The following is a 21,573-nucleotide window of genomic DNA, read 5'->3' as shown; positions in this document are numbered from 1 at the left end:
AGACCAAAATGTGTCTTTCCTCATTCACTTCCTCCCTTTTGATGTTGTTGCTGTATCCCATCTATGGACTCAGGAAGAAATTTGGCTTAGCATTTCCCTCTCTCCCCAGGAGCCACCACGTAACAGAAATGTTTATAACGTTGAGATCTGTATCTACTGTGGTTGTTTTACAGAAATTTACGGTATCTTCTTCTGCAAAGTCATTAATTGTTTATTAACAGTATTTCTGAATTTCCAGCCAGACACACTCTGTGTTTATAGGCCCACTATGATTCCTCTCATTTTTTGAACAGTTTAAGCAGTACTTTGTTCTAAGTGATTAGAGACTTACATTTAAAGAAGGGCCATAAGACCTACTTCAGGTCAAATGAAAGCAGCAGAGTCAGAGCAGTGCAGGAGTGCAAGGGAGGAGGGCTCCTAACCAAAATCCAGAAGTTACCCTTGATTTGCATTTGTAAAATTAACAGATCTTTTTTTACGTGACAGCAGGTTTACAGTGTAAGGGGAAAACTTCAATATAGCTGCTCAAGGCAATTGATTATTTACTGAACTATGCTCTGAATCATGAAAGGGGATTGGAAATGGGGTTTAAACCCATCTGAAAATCTGTTTTTAAGAGGCAGTTTGAGAGTCATCATTGAGAACTGTCACTCTATTTTAAAATAACATGTAAACTGTAGTGCATGTGGTTTTGAAGTAACAGTGTGACTCTGAACTGTCTGCTTAGTTGTAGGGAGAAAGGTGATGCTTCTTTTAGTTTCATTTTGATGGTCAACATCATCATGTAAGAATACACAATGTCTTGTAGCCTTTTGGCTCCCCCAGCTTTGGGAGCAGCATTGTAGGCATTCTAGTGAAGAGGTGTGAAAGTTCATCTGCCTGCATGATTCTTGCATGAACTCACTTCAGTGACATATTGCTCAGGCAGGATTACATTTCAGTTGAGGACACACATCCCTGACATCATGTAACAAAAATATTTAAATCAAGGAAAATCGGCTCTGGGTTTTTAGAACTGAGCTCTGAGGGAAGTCTGGGAGGCATGAGGCCCTGTCTCTGTATGGTTTTGTTTAGTAGTCCACTAAAACAATCCAGATTAAAACCACCTCATTAGCTGAGGTGGCACTGTACAAATTAAGATTGTAGTCTTAAAAATGTACTATTTACAGGAAGTTAAACAGGTGCTAGCTTTTTAAACATGTCATCTGCTGCTAATGGAGCCTGATTCATGTTATACTATTCCATGTTAGTCAGAGTAGGTGGAGTCAAATGTAATTACAACTGATGGGGTTCTTTTTAAGAAGCAAAGCTGGAGGTAGAGCTACACTCTGCCAAGTGGCACTTGAAAAGTTGGTCATTAAAGTCAGTGATACTCCTGCAGAACTAGGTACAACTCAAAATGAGTGAGGTTTCATGATCTGGCCTAATAAGGGAAAGTACATTTGGCTGCCCTGGAGCTGCTGGGCTGGGAGACTGCTGCTCTGAGTCATAGTCTCTCTTTGTTTCCTCTGTTGCTCAAGACTAAACTGTGCCCAGTCCAGCATATATGTCTTGACACATCAGCATAGCTACAAATTCTGCATAAGGGCTGGGAGGAGGGAGTAGCCAAGGAGGAAGCAGCTGAAGATTCCCACCCATTCCCTGTAAGCTCCTGCCCTATTCCTTGCAGAGCCTGTTTGCTTCCTGGTGTTGGTACCAATGCTGGGGGGAGCTGGCAGAGGACAGGAAGAAGATTCTTCATTAACTTGCATTTCTGCAGCGTGGTGCTGGCTGGTCTGTGGTTTGAGCCTGGGTAATTTGGCTTTGAAACTCAGGTAGAAAGTACTCAGGGTTTTAATGCTCACAGTAGGTGTTATGTTCCATCACATTACTTTTGACATATAGCCGTGCACAGCAAAAAGCAAATGTGCTGCTGAAAGCAAGATGCTCAAATACAAGGTGCAATTGCAGTAGTAGTTTCAAAAAAATCGACTAAATGTCAAGCAATTAATTTATTCTAGAGGCAAACAATCCCCAAGTCAGGGAGAGGCACTGCTTCAGCTCATTTACAAGTAGCAAGAGGGGTATGAAAAGCCTGTACACGGAAGCACAGTGAAAGCTCAGGCTATTTTCTGAGTGCACTATCTTGTCCAGCTTGTGATATTTTAAATGCCACTAGTGGCCTGTTCTCTATATTTAAACTCTCCCAGCAGCAAGGCATTGTGTTTCCTATAAATATAGCATTTTGACTATTTATTTACACACAGCCAACTCATGCCCTGCCCTGAGGAAGGGGCAGCAGAAGTTACATTGCCCCCCAGAGCATGCTGAGACAACTGTGCACTCTGGTGTCTGATTCCTCCCTTTTTCCAGGGGGAGGTACAAGCTCTTTATCTGTGATATGTTTTACCTCCAGCTTTCTGTTAGCTCAGCTGTATTTGCAGACAAGCTGGGGAAGGAAAGGAGAACAAATCAAACTCCACCCCGAAGGCAGGAAGGCAGCACAACAGTGTGGAGAGGCAGGTCATGCCCCTGCACTCCAGCAGCAGTTAAGGCAGCCTAGGAAAGCCCTTGTATCCTGGGAAAGCTCAGGATCCTCAGGAAGGGTATATCATGGAACTTCTTAAACTGGTAGCTGAAATAATAATAATAAAAAAAACCTTCTGGGGGCTGGCACATAGCTGCTGAAGAGGACAAATCTCTATGAAGGTATGTTTGTGACAAGGTTTTAATTTGCTGGGTTTTCAATCTCCCTCCTTAGATGTGCATGTGTTGATCTTTTTAACTATAGAAGGCACTGCTGCATCCTGGACTTAAATAAGACACAAACATGAGGGCAATATGGGCTGAGACCAAAGGACTAGTTATGGGCAGTAATGTCTGTGCTTTTGGTCCTGTTGCATCCAAGAAATAAAATGCAGGTGTATTAGCAAAGGAGTTTAAATGCTGTGAATGTTTAATATTATATAAATATCCAGGTTTGTTAAAAAAGCTAGCTACCACAATTTTTCTGACAGAAACAAATCCAACCCTTTTGGGCCACAGGGGTAAAGGAAGCCTTTAGAAATAACTAATCTGAGCTCAGTGCTTGCTGCAAAATAGAGATTGAAGCCAGAAGTTAACCATACAAAATACCATTTCCTGAAGCCTTACTGTAAAATATTAGAACTCAACCCCCAAATTTCTCTGGATATATATAATATTGTCATTAGTGACATATGAGCACAATCATTTTAGCAATAGATGATTTCATTGGCACTTTCACCTTTATTTTTGTGGCTAGCAGCATTCTAATGGTACAGGAGAGCCAAATGAACAAGTGTGTTTGTTTTTCTCTTAAGGTAAAGCATTTGTTTGAAGATAAATGGGTGACACTGAGGTCCATTAGCCTTTGTGCTGGATAATTTGGGTTTCCAAGCTCAGTATTGTGTGTGGTATCAGTCTCCACACCAGGAACCACGCTGTGTAACACTAGAGACCAATGTAATTGTATGCCAGCCCCTGCCACCCAAGGCAGGAGTTATTTTAAGATGGGCAAGAAGTTGGTTACAAAGCAGGGGAACATACCAATTCTCAGTCAAATTCCTCTCCAGAATTTATAAATAAGCAATTTTAAAAAAGAGGCTAGTTCAGTTGTTTCCTACTGGAATTTCCACTGGAATTTCCACTGCTGTCTCCAGAAGCTGGAAATCTACCCCAAAGGAACAGGCCCAGCTTTAGTTTCCATATGTCCTTGCCCCAGCAAACTGATGCAAGCAAAGTGGAGGATTTAATGTTACATTTCAGATTATAAGGAGAAAAGTGCATTTGCCACATGTGTTTCAGGAAATAGTTTCAAAGGGCACTGAGCTGTGGAGACAATTCATGTGTCAGAATTAAACATGGAATATGGGGCTCTTTATCTCCACTTCTTTATATTTGACAACTATTCAAGGAATGTGCAACGTTCTCTGACGTGTTCACAACAAATACAGAAATCACTGGTAGAGTTTGCACTACTGGATAACATTGTTGGAAGTCTTGAGAAAAAGGCTGGAGATAGAGGTGAAAATAATTAGCTTCTCCTAATGAAATATGGTATCTATTCTAGGAATGAGGTGAGCAGGCAAGAAACTGTAACAAACTGTGAGGTATTACTGCTTCTATTTTATATATTTGGTGTACCATGGTCTGTCTGCAGGGCTGTTCAGCTGCCTTCACAAATAGGAAATTATTTTAAAAAATGGGGGGTTATCTGAGTTTTGAAACACTAAAAGAAATACTCTGAATTTAGCAACAAAGGGGTGTGGATCCAAGCTTGGCTTTGCTGTGTTTCTGCAGCCCCTGACAGTGAACAGAGAAGATTTGCAAAATCATTTGGTGAACTTTGAGTTCCCATCCACTCCTGTCTTGTCAGGAAAGCTCAGCTCCTTCCATTTGCAGAAGTGAGCAGTGTCTGGAATAATTCCCTCACGCAATCCCCACAGGGTTGGCAGGCAGATAATGTGTTTTCCACAGCCCATATAGATCTGTGGCAAAGAACAGGAGTCATCAGCAGTCTCTCACCTCTCCAAGTGCACAGCTCAGAGTGTACAATCTGTTAGTAAGAGCCATAATTTTTAAACCAGGCGAGTTTTTCTATTTTTTTTTAATAAAAATGAGATTAAACCAAGGAAAACCTAAAGCAATGTTGCCCAGTGGCCAAAAATACAGCAATTTTTACTTCCAAAGGACTGATGAAATGATGACACATACCCTTAATTAGGCCTTTGACTGAAATCATATCATTTACTTTAAAACTTTAGAATTCTGTAAGCATCTGCTGATGCTGAAAGTGCACAGAAGCACTGCCAAATTTCAAATTGTGTTATTTAAGTATTTAATTCAGTTTCAAATATTTGAACTGGTAGCTACCAGTGCATCTTGACTAAGATTAAATCTTGCACATTAGAGGTGTTTTATAGTTCTTATCAGTAGTTACTTCAGTATACTACTCTGTGAATAAAAAAGTATCAGGACTGCAATGTAACTGTATGGATATATTAGATTACACTGAATAAAGGATATAAGTAGGGTTGGATAACAATATCATAAACAAATATTGCTGCCTAGAAACAGCTGGCATAGCCACATTAAAATATTTAAGGTACCTTTAATATTAACTACCTAGCAACAAGTCCCTGATTACTTCAAGGAAAACAGGCACTACTAGGGAAGGCAGGAATCATAGCAATTATTATTCTTATACTTCTTTTTTTCCCAGTAACAATTAGACACATAACTCTTATTATATAACATACAATTACATGCATAGGGAATCCCTGCCTTAAATAGTTGGTGCTTGACTCCACTAAGAAGCAATATATGGCTGTGCAATTACAGGATGTGTATTTGATAGAGCTGAGGAACTGGCTCTCTGCATCACCAGGTCGAGTTCCACCTCTGCTCTGATTTACAGTGTGACCACAGCAGCTCCCGTGCCCACACATCCCTGCTGAGGTGCTTGCAGTGCTAAGGCAGTTATGGCACAGCACAGGCACAGTCTTAAGGCACGTTCCAGGACAAGAGAACCAGGGCAGGAGGTGTCTCACCTCCCCTGACGCTGCTCCTGTCACTCAATCCAGCCGTGTTACTCCCCCAGTGCCCTGGCAGGAGGGGGCACAGCTGGGCACTGCTGTCCCCACCACCATCAGGTGCCCTCGGTGTCCTCGGCAGCTCCCGAAGGCAGAGCTTCCTCCTGCGGCGTTTATAAAACACCAAAGGACCGTGATGGAAAATGGTTTCCTGTCGTGGTTAAGAGAACTTTCTCATCTTGGGTGTGCTCATCCCAGCAGTGAGTAAACACGTTGGCAGGATGCTTTCCTGCTGTGGTGGCAGGCTCTGGGATGTGCCTGCATTCCTGGGAGTTCTTTTCAAAGCCTGTAAAAGGTGTCAGGTTAATGCAGGTTTGCAGGGTGTTGGAGGCCTTGGGTTCCTGATGTTCTAGTTATAACAAACATTGACACGTCCAGTATTTTAACAGCCAGGACTTTGAGATTTGGCTTCCAAACTGGGTTTTGTAGAACTCTACTTGTACGTGACACTCTCAAGCTTCATATAAAACCAGTGAACATTTCCACTTCAGGACCTACATGAAGACAGTAATCCCCTAGCACAGGCATAAGACTCAGTTCTACAGTTTATAAATCCCAAAGAAAGCCATTGGCTCATCTCTGCATCTCTTTATTCCATAACCACAACTCTAATCCTCATTCCAAAGCTTAACTTTACCAACAATCCTAATCCATCAATCTCTTTGCTGCCTAAAGAACCCGAGGACATTTATGTAAATGACAGAGAAAGAAAAGACTTGATTTTTGTATCAGTTCAAATGGACATTTCAAGTGTGACTCAAGCAGGTCATGTGCAGAAGGCACATCTTGGCAAAACCAAGCTCTGAGAGTCTGTCAAATTTAAAATCTAAGCCCTTGAAGTTACTTGGGCTTGAGCTAAGAAACTTGTTCCTAACTAACTTGATTTGCTAAATAATGCTGTGATGAAGGCAAAACCCACTCAGTGGAAGAACTCACGGTGCCAGTGAATGGCAATTTAGTATTAATCAGACAGGTTTTGAGACAGAGGAGATTCAGATTAGATATCAGAAAAAAATTTCACTGTCAGGGTGCTCAGGCACTGGGATATGTTGCTCAGGGAGGTGGTGGGGCACACCCTTGACAGGTTCAAGAGGAGCTGGGTGATATGGTTTAGTGCTTTAGTGCTTTAGGGCTAGTGCTGGGTTGACAGTTGGACTTGACCTTAAAGGTCTCTTCCAGCCTTGATGATTCTATGATTCTGCACAGGTGCCTCAAGAGAATGGGCAATGACAGCATAATTATTAACCCCAGCACACACTGGGCCATTTCATAGGGTGACAAAGCCGCCTTTCTCAGGGCCAGCTGACACAGGTGCCAAACGGGCCCCGATGGCCCATCCCGGCCGGGCACAGGCTCCGCAGCCCCCGCTGTGACGTCACAGCCCGTGACGTAAGGGCTGTCGGCAGCAGAGGGCAGCAGCGCCCCGCGGATGGCGCCGAACGCGCGGGTTTGTGGAAAACGTGGATAGGGAACGGGAAAATCCCAGCCGAGGGCAGCACGGGGAGCAGCCACACTCACTGCCTGCCACTTCTGCCAGAGCACCTAATGTCATGTTGGTCTTGTGGCACAGAAGCGTCATTTTCAGCCCAGTGCGGGGGTTCTTATCAGTGTAGCGAAAGGTGGCTGAAACCCTGCAAACCTCCAAACTGCGAAATATGAGCGGCATTTAGGTAGTGCCGGCACGATGTATCAGTGGTTTTTCCTCCTATAGCCCTGGAAGCTCTATGTGAGGTTTCTGAGGACCAGAAAAATACAAACTTTCAGCCCTGCTGTTTAGCAAAGTGCCACTTGAAGTGGAAGGTTGGACTGAAGATCTCCAGAGGTCCTTTCTGATCCATCTACGATTTCTGAAAGACCCATCTTAAAGGAGCAAGATGTTAATATCACAATGAATTATTCAGTACCCCTCTCTATTGTCAAGGGAGCTGTTTGTCCAAGCCAGCCCAGGTCAGAACTCGTATAAGCCACTTTTCCCCTGAGATGCAGTGGTTGCACATTCATTCAAAGTGACCCATGGCACCAGCAAAAGCTACCAAAGCCACAACAGCCTGACTCTAAGGATTGCTCCAATCTGTTTGGAATGAGAGCTGATGCAGCCTTCTCTTGAGCAAACTGGACTGTGTGAAGAGGATGAGTAAAGCAGAGAGCAAAAACTGGTCTTTGCATAATGGAGTACTGCCCACACAAATGAATCCTGCTGTCACAATTGTTAGGGATTATTTTTCGCCTGATTTCCATCTCAGGGAACTTTGCACGCTCCTCCGTGTACTTAGGAAGTATTTTAATTACATGATTCCAAAGTGTTTCCAGTCATAAAATACGTGGGTATAGATCACATGCCTATTATTTCAGTTTACAAGCAGCACAGTAAATTAATTGCAGTGTCAGTAGTATAACATAAAGGTGTTGATTCCCAGTGCTTCCCAAATCCTTTTCCCCTAAGCATTATACAGCCGTGGCAGGATGTATTTTTTATTTTATCTTTTATAAACTGAATTCAAATACATTAAACAAAACTGATATTTCAAATTACATACTCCAACTGAGAATCAAATCCGTGACCAGAGTTGCTTTTGTTAGCGCTAAATTGCCTTTGCCTTTAGATGCTGTGTTTGATTAAGAGTAGGGCAGTAGCATCTATTTTTAAGATTGTTAGCAAATTTAACTAGAGTCTGTGTTTATCTTTTTCTCTGTAATTAACATTCCAGCTTGAGGCAAATCAAATCAGCCAAACAGAACAATTGCATGTGTAATGCATCAGTTGGTCTCAGAAACCTCATTTTAAACTCCTTTAGTTTAGCAGGAAAGTTATTTGGGGACTTGCTCATTTGTTTTCTTGTTTTTTGGGGCATTTTTTTTTGGCACATTCAGTGCTGCTGATTCTGTGAAGAGGTAAAGATGGCTGAGGGGGAAAAATGGAATATCAGCCTTTCTTCTCTTTTTTGGCTGTTCTCTGTGTCAACCTTTTTCCTTGCATTGCTTACAACAGCTGCCTAGTAAAAAAACATTGGTAAATGGCAAAAACTCTTATGAAGGAGGCTTTCTTTTCTTCATTAAAACAATAAATTGGGAGGCTGTGGCCCAAACTTTCTGATGAAGCATCTACAGCCTTAAGGAAGTGCTAGAATCCACTGGCCTAAAATGTGAAAGTCCTAGCATTTCTCAGGTGGGTCTGGATGCTGAAGTGCAATTGGCACATTATTTATAATGAGGCAGGTCCAAATTAAATAACCCCACAAGAGCTGCAGACAGGACATGACACTCAGACTGTCATGGTGGAGACTCAGAACCCAACTGGAAGTGGCACAGAAAGCAGAGAGGGTTAAGTAGGATGAGTGCTGCAATTCCTTGGAGCTGGCAAGCATTGGCAGCTCTGGGGTGTTGTTACACCTTGGCAGAAGCTTCTACTGCTCCTTGAGAGGTACCTGCAGGAGACAAGAAGGACGGAGTGGAGGATGGATGAAAAGAAGGTCCAGGAAACGTGGAGATGGACAGACAGACTGAGATTCAAGAAAATAAGATTGCAACAAGTCATCCTAGGTTGAGATTAGGAAGAGATCCCATTCCCTCGTTCCTGCCTAACCTGTTCTTAAACACTAGTGGTGGATATTGCCCAGCTGATGGCACTAAGCAGGCTATTCCCTTATTTATCCAAAGGCTTTGTTCCTGTCTAACTCATTCTTGCTGTGGTTATGCTCACTACTCCTTGTATTTTCTGGGATAAGACCTGGGATTGTTCAGCCTCAAAAGACTCAGGGAGGATCTTTTCAATGTGTGTAAATACCTGATGGGAGGAAGAAAAGAGGATGGGGCCAGACTCTTCTCAGGAGTATCCAGTGAAAGAATAAGAGGAAATGGGCACAAACTGAAGTACAGGAAATGACATTTAAAGTTAAGATTTATTTTTTTTCAGTGTGAAGGTGGTCCAACACTGGCACAGGTTGCCCAGAGCAGCTGTGGAGTCACAGTCTTTGGAGATACTCAAACCCCACTGGGCATAACCTTGGGCAGCCTTCTCTCTCTGATCCCACTGTGAGCAGAGGGGGTGAACCACGAGCACCTTTCAACCTCCACCATTCTATGATGATTCAATGACAGTGGACAAAGAAACCAGTTATTCTTGTCCTCTTTCCAGCAATTCTTATGTATTTCAAGACTGTTCCTGTTTCCCATGAGAAACCGGTATAAAGAATCCTAATTCTTCAAATCACATATCACAGGTTCCAAAATTCAGATTACCCTTGCTTTCCTTTGGCCTGTTTGCTGTTGATAATTCTTGAAATGATTGTATCAGACTAATAAAGTGTTCCCAGTGAGGTCTGACTCACAGCACAGTAAAAGGATTACAGCACAGGTCTTACGTACAATGCTCCTGTGCCTTCATTGTACACTGGATTTTTTTTAACCTTTTTGTTACTGATTTCTTGGTCAATTTATGATCTAGGATTACCCCAGAACTCCTGATTAACCAACTGTTCCTGTGTTTGTATTTATACAGATGATTATTGCTCTTGGATATTTTTCTCTTGCCAGATATTTCATTTGTTTCAGGTAATTTATTCACCTTGCCACAATAATCTCATAATGGAATCCCAATACCCAGTGGGCTTTCTGACCCTTCCAGCCTGATAAATTTACTGTGTACCCTTGTTATTCCATTATTGGGCCATTGATAAAGATACAGGATATTACCAAACTCATGCACTAACCATTAGTAACCACTCTACAAGAGAAAATTCCCAATTATTGGGACTGTGGAGGTGTCATAACTGGGCTGTATTTCCTTAGACAGTTATGGGAAAATCACAAAGAACAGGATCAAAGGTCATATTGAGTGCAAATGCACACTATTGCCCAGGATTTCTGGACTGTCATAAAAAAGGAAAGGATGTTGATTCAATCTCACATTTTTTATATTAGCTGCTTCTTAACACTTGCTCATACTTGAAAGTACACACTTCAAGTATTTTTTCTGTTCTTTCTTTTTTTTCATTTAAGAAAAGGGTCTGACTGACCTAAAATCCTGTGAGCCTTCCTTCTTTGCCTTTGTGAAGGTCAGGATGGTGGCACAGATTCCTCAATATGTATAAAGCCAGAACCTCCCACTGGTTTCACAAACATTAGAAAACAATAGTAAATCAGGAGCCCAAATACTTTTCCTACTTTCTGGGGATTTGCTCATCCTCTGGTAGTTTTCAAAGATCTGACCTCACTTCTCCAAGGTTATCACAGCTCCACCTGGTCCTACTGTACTGATGACACACTGTAGACTCCTGCAACAACACATGCTTGTCATTTTTGCCTTCAATAATTACTCAAAGATAGATCTCTTTCCTCCTACATCCTATGTGCTGTAATGGTGTATATGGCAGACTTAGGTTACCTTTAGAAATGAAATGGTGCCTTGCAATTCTTCCTGTGCCTTCCCCCCAAGAGGTAATGGACTATTTATATGTAGTTTCTAGGATATTTTAATTTTTTTTTTTTAGGAATGGCTTTGACCTTTTCTCAGAAACATCTGGCAAAGCTGAGTCATCCATGTAGCTGCATAACTCATAGCTGTCATAGTGCTATAGCTCTCTGATTTATCACACATAGTCATGCAGCTAGGGTATAAAGCTGTTATTGAAATGCAGTATTAAATGGTTCAAATAGATAGACAGATAGATAGATAAATAGATAGATGTTGTAACATAAATAAAATGTTGAACAAAGTGAAGGCACATTGCCAGGTGTTACACACAGCTCTGATTCCACCTTGATCCACTCCAATCTTGCTTCTCACTGGCATTTCCCTCCACAAATGTAAAACCTGACTGACTCCAACAACAGTACAGAACTTCCCTGATTTGTCTGAGGTGTGATTGTACATAAATTTTATTTTATTATTATTTACAGACAAGATAGAACTTGCTTTCATTTATCTGCATATAAATATGAATGCAATCTCTCTCACCATGGCAGTTTAAAACATTTTACCCTTGATGTAGTCAGGCTCTAACACTTCTGCACAGTAGGGAACAAATGCTACCTTTATGGAAAAGGGAGGTACAGAGACCTTGTTATTTATTCAAAGACAAGGACTCAGATTTTCAGTCCTCTTCAGTTTCATGTCTATCTTCCTTCCCCAGGTTTTACAATGACCTACATATCATTGCCCAAGAAATGCAAAGCCAGCAATAAACACTTTTAGCCTGCATATAGCAATGATCATCTATTCCAGTTACTCAAGTATAGAACACATAATCTCCCAGGAAAATAAAGTTCTTTTAATCTTCTGGTTTAGCCCTTGGAGAGTCACAAGAATTCTAATTACTGGTGGAGTACTTCACTGAGCATCAGGAGCTCGAGGATTGCAAAAGCTATACAGGACTTTTTTATCCACGTGCCACAGATGAAGGAAAAGCTGATAAGTGCTTTTTGACCTAAATTATTGCCTAGCAGCTAGAGATTCTGCTCTGGGGAGGGAAGGGTTCAGTGTCACTCTTCAAATGTCACACATCCCTACTCCTCTCCTAAGTACTGAGGTGTGTATCTGCAGTGTAAATGTGGTGTTATGTGGAGGCTGAGGTTCTGCAAGCGTGAGTTCTGCTAGAAACCCTTGGCTAGGTGTGGCACTGAGGTTTGATTGTGGCTCTGTCTGACTGAATAACTGTCTGACAGGATAACTTCAGTGCCAGGGTTGAAAACAATCACCTCCTCAGCCATCAGCTCTGTGGTGGTGAATCTGGGTGAGATGCAGCAAGGCTACAGAAGCTCAGTTACTGTTCCAGCTCTTTTGGGAAGGTGATGGCCACTGGCCAAGCTCCTTTGGATGGCAACCTCTGAGTGTCACCACAGGGCTCTGCTGCTCTGACATGAATTGGATTCCTTCCAGTTGAACCAAAACCCAGGAGAAGCACTGCAGGACTGCCTCTGGTGTGCTCCAGTTGCTAAGGGGTCTGTAGGACAGAACTCGATCTGATCTTAAATAAAGCCCCTGGAATGTGGATAGTTCAGAAGCTGGATCCTCAGTGCCAGCTGTTTACTTCTCCAAGTCCTTCCTACTCTACAGCACAGCTTCCTAGATTAGGCAAGGTTGGCTTTGGTGTATTTGTAACACAGACATGAGCAGATTTGCTTGGCAACTCAGAGTGAGTGACACTAAAATAAGTCCTGACCCTAAGAATTCAGGTCCTTCTGTTCAGTAAGGACCAGGTAAGTGCACTGTGCTCCAGTTACTGTGATCTGAAGTCCAGTTTCATAAACAGTGTTTTAGTAGGTTATTTGCATCTGCAAATTCAGTTCACAATATGCTGCACAAGTGCTTGTGGCTATCCAGTGCTGGCCTGGTACAGGAATAGAAACACACAGCTGGGGAGGAGGAAAGGATTATTTAAGCTGGTTTTAGCAGTATTGTTGCTGAATGTCACAGCATGTCAAACCTTACTCTGAAAAGTTCCTTCTGGAACAATTTCTGGGGTAAGGAAAGGAGGATTTGACCCCAAGGTAATTTATTGCATAGGCTTTTGCTGCAGCTGTACAGGTATATGTGCTATTTTAAAAACACAGTCACAATATACAGGATGAAGTCAACCAGAGTGATCAATATAAACAATTTGTATTAAAGTTTTATTAATTGAATGGAGTACTAAAGTATGTTTTCCATCACAACATGGTAATGCTTAAACTCTGGAACCCTGAGACCACTGGCTTCCAAGCTGATCAATAGTATCTTGTTATTTTATGTTCCATCCCTTAAACATCTCCTTCTGTTATTAACTTTGACTTTTGTACTGGTTCTAAATCTCTGGAATGTGAACTGCTCTGGCTTTGCACAGTACCTGGCACAGTGGGGGTCCTTATCCATGACTAGAATTCCCAGGCATGGCACTAATGTAAACCATGCCTAATAATTCATAAATATTGTGTACAGTAATAAGTGCCAGGAGAACGTGGAGCAAGAGGAAAGTGGGTTTTAAAAAACCCACTTTTCCTGCATTTATTTCCATCACTTAAAGCTGACAGATTTTTGCACTGAATAACTAATACCTTTCCTTCTCTTCTGACAGCCAAAACCAGTGAAAAGTGACAAAAAGGAAAGTATAACACTTCAGTACTTGGCAACTCTTGCTGTTCTTCAGGCCCTGTTTGATGCTTGGTCTCAGCTGCACTCACAGCACAGGAAGTTACTTATGCAAAGAATGGAACACAGATATTTTGCTATTTTTGCTATTTTACCACCTAATTGCTGTAATACTAAGAAACTGCATAGTCATATTCAGAAATAGAAACAGAAAGTATGATAAATCTTGAGGGAAAACTAAATCCAGTGAATCCTGGTAACATCAGAAAGATAACATATTTTTCTATATGTTTCTATAATATTAAAATAGAAAAAAAATCAGGGAAAGTAAAGCAACTTCCAAAATTGATTCAAATTGGTTAAATGGTATCAGAAAAAAAAAATCCCACTTTTAAAAATCTTTTTTTCTTAAATGACATTAAATTCCAGTGATCCAGAAATTTTACTTTTCATCTTTTCTAAAGGCAAAAGTTTGGGTGGTTTTAACGGGAAGTATTTTGCTCTTAAAAAATCCAACCCAAATTAAGAGTAAACAAAGTCAGGCAAGCTCTTCCAAAGGGTAATAAAACCATTAGGCTGTTTTTAAATCTCATTTTACTGAATATATCTTCAATGAGTTGCAAACGGATTTCCATCCCATTTTTCATTAAATTTGTTCTCCTCCACTCCCAAGACACAGAGCTGAGAACTCTGGAATCACCAGTGGGACAAAACTGTCTTTGAAACATTTCCACAGCAGCCCAAACCGTGACCTTGTGCCACCCTAATAAAGACATAAGTGGTTGTGAGGAAGCCTGCTTTAGAAACATTTCCACTGGAACTTTCTTTGTCAAACACTGGTCTAGAAAGGAAAGTCTCTTGTAAAGCAGATGTGTAAAAGCCCACAGAAAGGAGGCTGTTGTGTAGATTTCCTGAGTGCTTTCTGGCAATGGTTAATTGGCCTTTAATCAATGAACAGACTGAAATGAGGCTGGGGAGCAAAAACTACAATCTGCTTTGGGAAGGACTTTCTCTGCCTGAACTGGTTTATGCTCTGTACACTTAGAAAAACCACTGGAAAAGCAGCATGGCCAGGTGATCACATAAGGAGAAGCAAGTAGACCCTGTTTTAAATTAGATGTGAATTTTAAAAGAATGAAGAACAGCCTTGGAGAAATTCTGAATTCAATATGGCCTTGGTATAGTATAAACAGTATTTTAACTGATGAGGGCAGACCAACAGCACAGTAAGGAATCTTTTCATGGGCACTGGCTTGGTAGCCTGCAAAGTGCAATTTGTAAATGTAGAATAAAAGAATCACAGGCAGTCAAAACATTCTCATTTACTTTTTGAAAATGGTCTCATTGATTTGCTCTTAACAGCAAGTGCAACAAAGGGAAATCAATACATTGTCTATATTGCAGATATTAACCACATACACATGGCTTTGCAGGGAAAAGGTTACTGCTTTCCTAGTGCCCAGTGAAATGGAATATTCCCATTGCAAGTAAGAGATTTTCATGGGGAAGGAGGAAATACCACAGTAGCTCTTCCTTTAGAGATAGCTAGAGCTGCCATATGAAACAGTTATTTCAGTGGAAAGAAAGCTAAAAATAAATTCGGGCAAAAATTCTTATGCTGATCTGCTTTCCCTGGTTTTGAGAGTGTTTTCATTTTCATGCCAAAAGCTACTGTTCATGCCAGTGGTTTTGTGTTTTTCTGTTATAAAACACAACATACAAGTATTTTCCAGAGTATTTAATATTGAAAGTACATTTGCAGGTACTTCTGAAATGTTCTAGTGACCACTGCTGGCTGTCCCAAACAAACCTCTTTTATCTGCTGTATTGCCAGTCAGGAGACTTTTGTTCTGAGGAGGTTCATTCTCAAAGCCAGGCTTTTCAGAGGGTCTGTTTAATTCATAACATAACCCCTCTAAAAAGCACACAATAGCCTTTTCAGAAAAGTATTTCAGAAGAGGAAAGTAACTCAAGAGCCCTTCTTGCATCAGAGTTGCAAAGCACAGTTAGATTAAAAACTGACAAGGCGTATGAAGGGTAAGAAAAAACGCTTCTACAGTTACTACAGCATCAAAAAGAGATGCCCCATGATTTTTCTGATGTTTGATGGCAGCCACCAGGAGCGTGATAGCCAAAAAAACCAAAAAATAATTCCACAACTTCTTAATCACAGGCGTGTAGAAATAAAGTTCCTCACACTCTCCACAGTGTCATTTTCAGAACTGGTATCCTTCATCTCAGGAAGAGTTGGGTATTCATCCAATCTATCCAGTTAATTGCACTTCCAAGTATGGCCCTTCCCATTAATCAGCATTTAAACTTGAGATCAAGCAGGGGGCAATCAGGTATTACTGAGACAGCTTGACTAATTGTCAGCCTGTGCATTTCCTTACTGTTCATTAGCCAGTGACAGTGAATTGCAAAAATGCAAAATTCATTTCCCAGTTTTTTTCCCCCTGTGCTGACAGGCTCACAAAACCAGCACCCAGCTGTGAATCTATGGAAAACACGCTGAATGAAAAAAGAAAACCCAAGGGGGGGGGAAAGCCCTGATCAAAGCATGATCAAGGGCAAAACAAAGTCTGTCCTTGAAATCCCTGCAAGCATTTTAATGGCAACCCTGCACATTGCACCACAACACTGAACTGCTCGGGAAATGCACCCAGAATAGAGATGATATTGCAAGTGATAAATATTTAGTGAATGATAGTGCAGACTAAAGGCACGGGAGCAAAAATAAAGGGGTGTGTTTTGACCCATTGAGTCGTTCAGTTCTGAGTCTTTAAATCAGAAAAGTTCTGGAGCACATGCTCATCTTAAAAGATGTTAATGTCCGATCAAACGTATTTAATTTATATATTTAAAGTTAGGCATGCACTTGAGTGTTTTTCTAGACTGGCTGCTCAGAACTTTCCAAAATCAAGCTCTTTCCTGGGTCTTGGATGTTAACATTCTATAAGATTTCTCATTTCTTACTGTCCTTTAGTCACGTGTCTTGTGGCATAACTTATATGAGTAATACATTAATGGAGAAATGTTGTATGAGAGAGAAAACAACATTTTCAAAGAGTGGTTTGAAAGTAGTGCTGTTTTACTGCTGTGGGTGGTTTAATGATAATTGGTGACTATTTTTATTTGTGAGTTGAAGAGGCCAGCCTCCCCAGCAGCCCAGCCCTGGGATGGCAGCACAGCGGCTCTGTCACTCACCTCCCTGGATGCGGGATAGGATGCTTTCTGTTTGGGTCCACTTCTTTTACAGCCAGTGGAACTTCAGCTCCTGTAGTCAAACAGAAGCTCTGGGAGCCTGTGGATGAGCCCTCAGTAAGGCTGGAAGGGACTGGGGCAGTGACAAATTTGCATTTCCCAGTGTTGCCTGGAGAGGGGACAGAGGGAACGACTTACCCTTGTACCAGGAGGTGCTGCCTTCTGTATAAACATCTAAAATGAAAATGAGTCCTGTGCTGAGGTCCTGGGAGATTTCCTTTCACCACTAGTTACCCACTGTATTAACTCCTGCCTGTTTCCACCAATAGTTACAGTCACTCCCCCACGGGAAAAGCTGAGGGGAGATGGAGCTGAGAGGAGATGGGTGAGGGGAGTGGGCTGAGGGGAGAAGGGGCTGAGAGGAGATGGGGCTGAGGGGAGATGGATGGAGCTGATGGGAGATGGAGCTGATGGGAGATGGGGCTGAGGGAAGATGGAGCTGAGAGGAGATGGGTGAGGGAAGATTCGGCTGAAGGGAGTGGGCTGAGGGGAGATGGAGCTGAGAGGAGATGGGTGATGGGAGCGGGCTGAGGGGAGATGGAGCTGAGAGGAGATGGGTGATGGGAGCGGGCTGAGGGGAGATGGAGCTGAGGGGATCCGGCTGAGGGGAGCGCGCGCGCGGCCCCGCCCCTCCCAAGCCCCGCCCCCCGGCGCGGTCCCTTTAAGCGCGCGCGGGCGGGGCCGCGCGGTGTCACGTGCGGGGGCGGGGCCGGAGCGGAGCCCGCGCTCGCGCCGGCGGAGGCAGCGCGCGCGCCCGCGCCGTGCCCGCGCCCCGCAGCGGCCATTCCCCCTTCCGCCCCGGGGGCGCGCGCGGCGGCGGCGGGAGCGGCGGGACAGCCCCGCGCGCCCCTTCCCCGCTCCCTCCTGCCCTGCCCTCCCCTGCCCTGCCCTGCCGGCGGGATCCGCGCGAGGATGGAGCTGTTCCAAGCCAAGGACCACTACATCCTGCAGAGCGGGGAGCGCGCGCTGTGGTGCAGCCGGAGGGACGGCAGCCTGCAGCTGAGAGCCGGTGAGACACACAGACACACAGACACAGAGAGACCCCCGGGGCCGCGCCCGCCGCCCGCGCGGGGAGCGGGGCGGGCCGGCCCGGGACCCCCTCGGAGGGCGGGGTGTCCCCGGCGCTGCCGCCGCCCCGGAGCTCGCGGGACCGGCCGCGGGTGCCCCCGGGCTGCGGGTCACGCGTGTCCCGGTGCGTGTCCCGGTGCGTGTCCCGGTGATCCCGCCGGTCACGCACCTCTCCATGGGTTCGTTTCTCCCCAAAATGAAGCGGCGCTGCCCCTGCCCTCCCCAACCCCGATAGTTGCCGGTGTCGGGAGGTGTCTGGTCCCCCCCCGCCCCGGGGGAGCATCGTCGGGCGCGAAGGGCCGTGTTTGGGGTGGTGACAGCCTTACATAAGGGATGCTCCTGGCGGATGGGAATTGCGGCTGTGAGCCAACGTGCCCCCTGGTCGCCTCTACCAGGAGAAACCGAACAGGTGGCTCCGCTGGGCTGGGACTCGGGGATCGTTAAGGTCCGTTCCAACCCCTGCCAGTCTGGGATTTCTGAAGCGCTTCTGAATTTTTTGGTGGCTGTGTGATGGCAATTACAATGGGGCTATGTATTGCCCACTCTCCGTATTAGTATCAGGCTGAAGGGAACGTGAACGAAAATTGAGACGGAGTTGTGTTAATGGGAATTTTGAAACAGTGGTGGTTATCCTGTCCTGCCCGGGAGGTCGGTGTCTATAAACTGAAATACTGCCCTTAGAAACTGTCTTGCTTTGAGTAATGTGGGCTCCCTGCCCATGGCATGGGGCTGGAACAAGATGATCTTTAAGGTCCCTTCCAACCCCAACCACTGTATGACTCCGTGATTCTCACATGTAGCTTTGATGTAAAGGATCACACTGCCCCTGCTTCTGTGTTAAAGGTGCTCTAAAGAGCTGTGGGTTTCACCAAACATGTGGCAGGTTGCACAGATGTTACTCACGGCTTTCTAAAATTGGGATCTGTGCTATGGCAAAAGCAGTGGCTGAGTGTGCATGTGGCCAGGTTGGTTGTCTGAGTACAGTACTTTGTGAGCTTTTTTAAAGAGGCTGCACAAATTTATAGGTAAACATCAAATGCCATTGTTATCTGTGTTTTCCCAGAGAACTGTTTTTCATACTGCTTGTTTTACGTTTTCATCCTTGAGTTGTGTCTTGTCAATGCAGTCTGTTTGTTTGTGTCTCAGACAAAATTACAGTGTGTGTCAAGTTAGCATGACTAATTCTAGTCCATCAGCTCCACTAACCCAGCAGTACTTTGATTGCTAAGTGATCTTACAAAATACTTGATGTTAAGCTAGCAAAAAGCACTGCTGGTCAGTGAAATACATGCTCTCACAGGGTGCAAAACCCCCCAGCCCCTCAGGTTTAGATTTGTGATAGCTGTAGTTATCTGCAGAGGCATAAAAGCTCTTACTTGACCCAGACTAATAAAGGCACAAACTAATGAGCTGCAGTTCTGGAGACTGGTGTTCCAATACTTTACCAGCATCAATCCCTTGTTTTCATGCAGCCATTGTTGTGTTTGTTTATTTTTTCTTGGTGTCCATTAACTTCCCGGAGGCTTTGCCAGTGCCCAGCAGTTTGTCTGTGCTGCTCAGCAGCATTTTGCCCTTAGCCTGCCTCTCCATTTTCAGCCAGTTCACATGTGATCCCTCTTGTGTGTGACCTGCAGATCAACGAGAGGTAATGTGATATTGGAGTCTCTTGGTCTGCTTGAAACTCTTGATTGTTAGTCACTCTTTCTCATTCCAACCTGTTTGTAGTTTAGTTTTTCCAACCCTGTCTGCGGATCATCTTCTTGACAGCAGACTTTAGGAGATAAAATACCTTAGTATGTTAAATGTAAAACCAAGAAAGAAGCAGTTCTCTCACAGGAAGTATCTCTTGGATCAATAGCTCTTTCTTGTATTGAGACAAAGCTGCACATCCTCAATTTTACGGTTTTATTACATTTATAATCGAGGCCACTGCCCGGAAATGAGCAAATGGATTTCTGTGTGATGAGTCACTGCCATGTTAAAAAAAACAAACAAAGTCATAACTTGTGTTCGCTGACATGTTTAATAATCTGTCAAAAGGCTGTAATCTAACTATGTGTCTCTGCTTGTTGTTGGAGGCCTTGGTTTTATTCTGTCCCACAGAGGCTGCTCTGAATTAATTGTTGTACATTCATGGATTGAAATAGATAACAGTGGTAAACCTTGCAAAATATTGCTTTATATGGTAGGTCTGAATCTAAAGGGCTGGTGATAAGCTTTAGAATACTCTCCTCCCTCAACTATAAAGGCATGTTTAGAAATTTGCTAATCTTAAAAGCTGTATTTTGGACCTCTTTGAATCGTGGAGATAACAGCTTGAATAAAAAAAAAAAAGGCAAAAAATCTTGTTAAATATTTGCCTTGAGCAAAGCCTGAGGTTGGCCCTAGTTTGAAGGATGTCTGCTTGTGTTTACAAGATGTTTCTGTTTTTTTTTTTATTCTCTAAAATGAAAGCACTAATGAGTCACCTGCAGGAAATCCATTAATCACTTTGGCATCCTGGATTTTTAAGGAATTTAGCTGTCTACAGTGTATTTTTTTCAGTGTAGTGAAAAAACATGTGTTGTTCAGCCATGCCTTAAATACCTTCTATCAGGTCTTGGTCAGGATTTCACTCTTGAATTACGCAGTGTGGCTGCTCCTGACTGGTAGTTGTACCCAGGTTATGCACAGACTTTTATTGATGGTGTTGGTATAATTTATGTGTTTATATTTGCCTGTGTATGCATGTATAGAAAGGAGCAAAAGTGTTGAAGGCATTCGATTCTTCTCAGTGTTTTCTTATCAGTAGACAAAGGAATGAGACTATGTTGTGTCCTGGAAACTTCTGTTATCGTTGTGTTGGCTCCAGGCAGTAATGTCATGCTAAATAAGGTTGGGAATAGCTGCCACTAAAACTGTCTCTAGGACTTATGCTGATTCCCACCACCCTGGAGAAAAAACCCTCTCAGATATTGAGTGGTACACGGACTGGAATTACTCCAACACAACTTTTAGGGATATCATGCTCAAAGTCTCCACAGTTTCCTCTGCCTGTAAGAGTGAGGTGGTGTTAAGGTGTGTCTTACTTTGGAATTGTAGATAGAGGCAAATGAACGTTTGTCTGTTTTAAATAAACACTTTAGGAATTTATTTTTACAGTATTCACTTTCATCTGTTGAAAATGGTTGTGAACCAGCAACTGAAGCAATGCCTTTTAAATACTTCCAGTGAGGGACATGTTGCCAAACAGTATTTTCAGAGTATCAGGGGACAGATTTGAGGATAGGTGTCTAAGTTTGATAGTGTGATATCTTTTCTGAAATAGAAATCATAAAGCCATCTAATATTCTAGCATTTGCTTGCCTTCTCCTCAGAGGCATTACAGGAGTTGTGTAGAAATCACTTGCCAGGATTCCTGAGCTGTCCTTCGTGGTTGCAGACTGGAGGAGTTCCTTTGTGTGCAAGTCTAATGCCTGAAAATGCTTCAGTGAAGGCCTTGAACTAGTGATGAATGGTGTAAGGAGTGAAACCACTGCTACCAATACATATATTGGCAAATTTAAGGCTCCAGAGCAATCCTGGGCATGGCTCTGAGGGGGTGGT

At 43.2% G+C, this 21,573-nt stretch overlaps 1 protein-coding gene and 1 long non-coding RNA gene across 6 annotated transcripts in view; one reads left to right on the top strand and one right to left on the bottom strand.

The window, feature by feature from the left end:
* Positions 1 to 21,573, top strand: part of INPP5F (inositol polyphosphate-5-phosphatase F) — a 278,232-nt gene that overhangs the window by 218,525 nt on the left and 38,134 nt on the right. Inside the window, exon 1 of one of the 4 annotated variants that reach the window (XM_064663652.1) lies at positions 17,718 to 17,929. The exons of 1 other annotated variant lie outside the window; for it this stretch is intronic. In XM_064663652.1, coding sequence (XP_064519722.1) covers positions 17,833 to 17,929 — 97 coding nt within the window. In that variant the 5' untranslated portion in view covers positions 17,718 to 17,832. Of the gene's footprint in view, positions 1 to 17,717; positions 17,930 to 18,510; positions 18,641 to 21,573 lie in introns of those variants that run through there. 2 more of the 4 variants (XM_064663653.1, XM_064663655.1) reach the window with 2 other exon arrangements.
* Positions 8,619 to 18,440, bottom strand: LOC135418364 (uncharacterized). Of its 2 annotated transcripts, none has more exons than XR_010432403.1 (3): positions 18,315 to 18,440; positions 16,864 to 17,029; positions 8,619 to 9,669 (listed from the first exon to the last, which is right to left on the bottom strand). It is a non-coding gene; the product is annotated as an uncharacterized LOC135418364 (long non-coding RNA). The 2 variants fall into 2 exon arrangements; XR_010432404.1 differs by lacking the exon at positions 8,619 to 9,669 and adding an exon at positions 9,677 to 10,864.

Source organism: Pseudopipra pipra, chromosome 8 (assembly GCF_036250125.1).
Source record: "Pseudopipra pipra isolate bDixPip1 chromosome 8, bDixPip1.hap1, whole genome shotgun sequence".
Taxonomy (NCBI): Eukaryota; Metazoa; Chordata; class Aves; order Passeriformes; family Pipridae; genus Pseudopipra; species Pseudopipra pipra.
The sequence above is the reverse complement of the archived record's forward strand: the minus strand, read 5'-3'. Positions and strand labels throughout refer to the sequence as shown.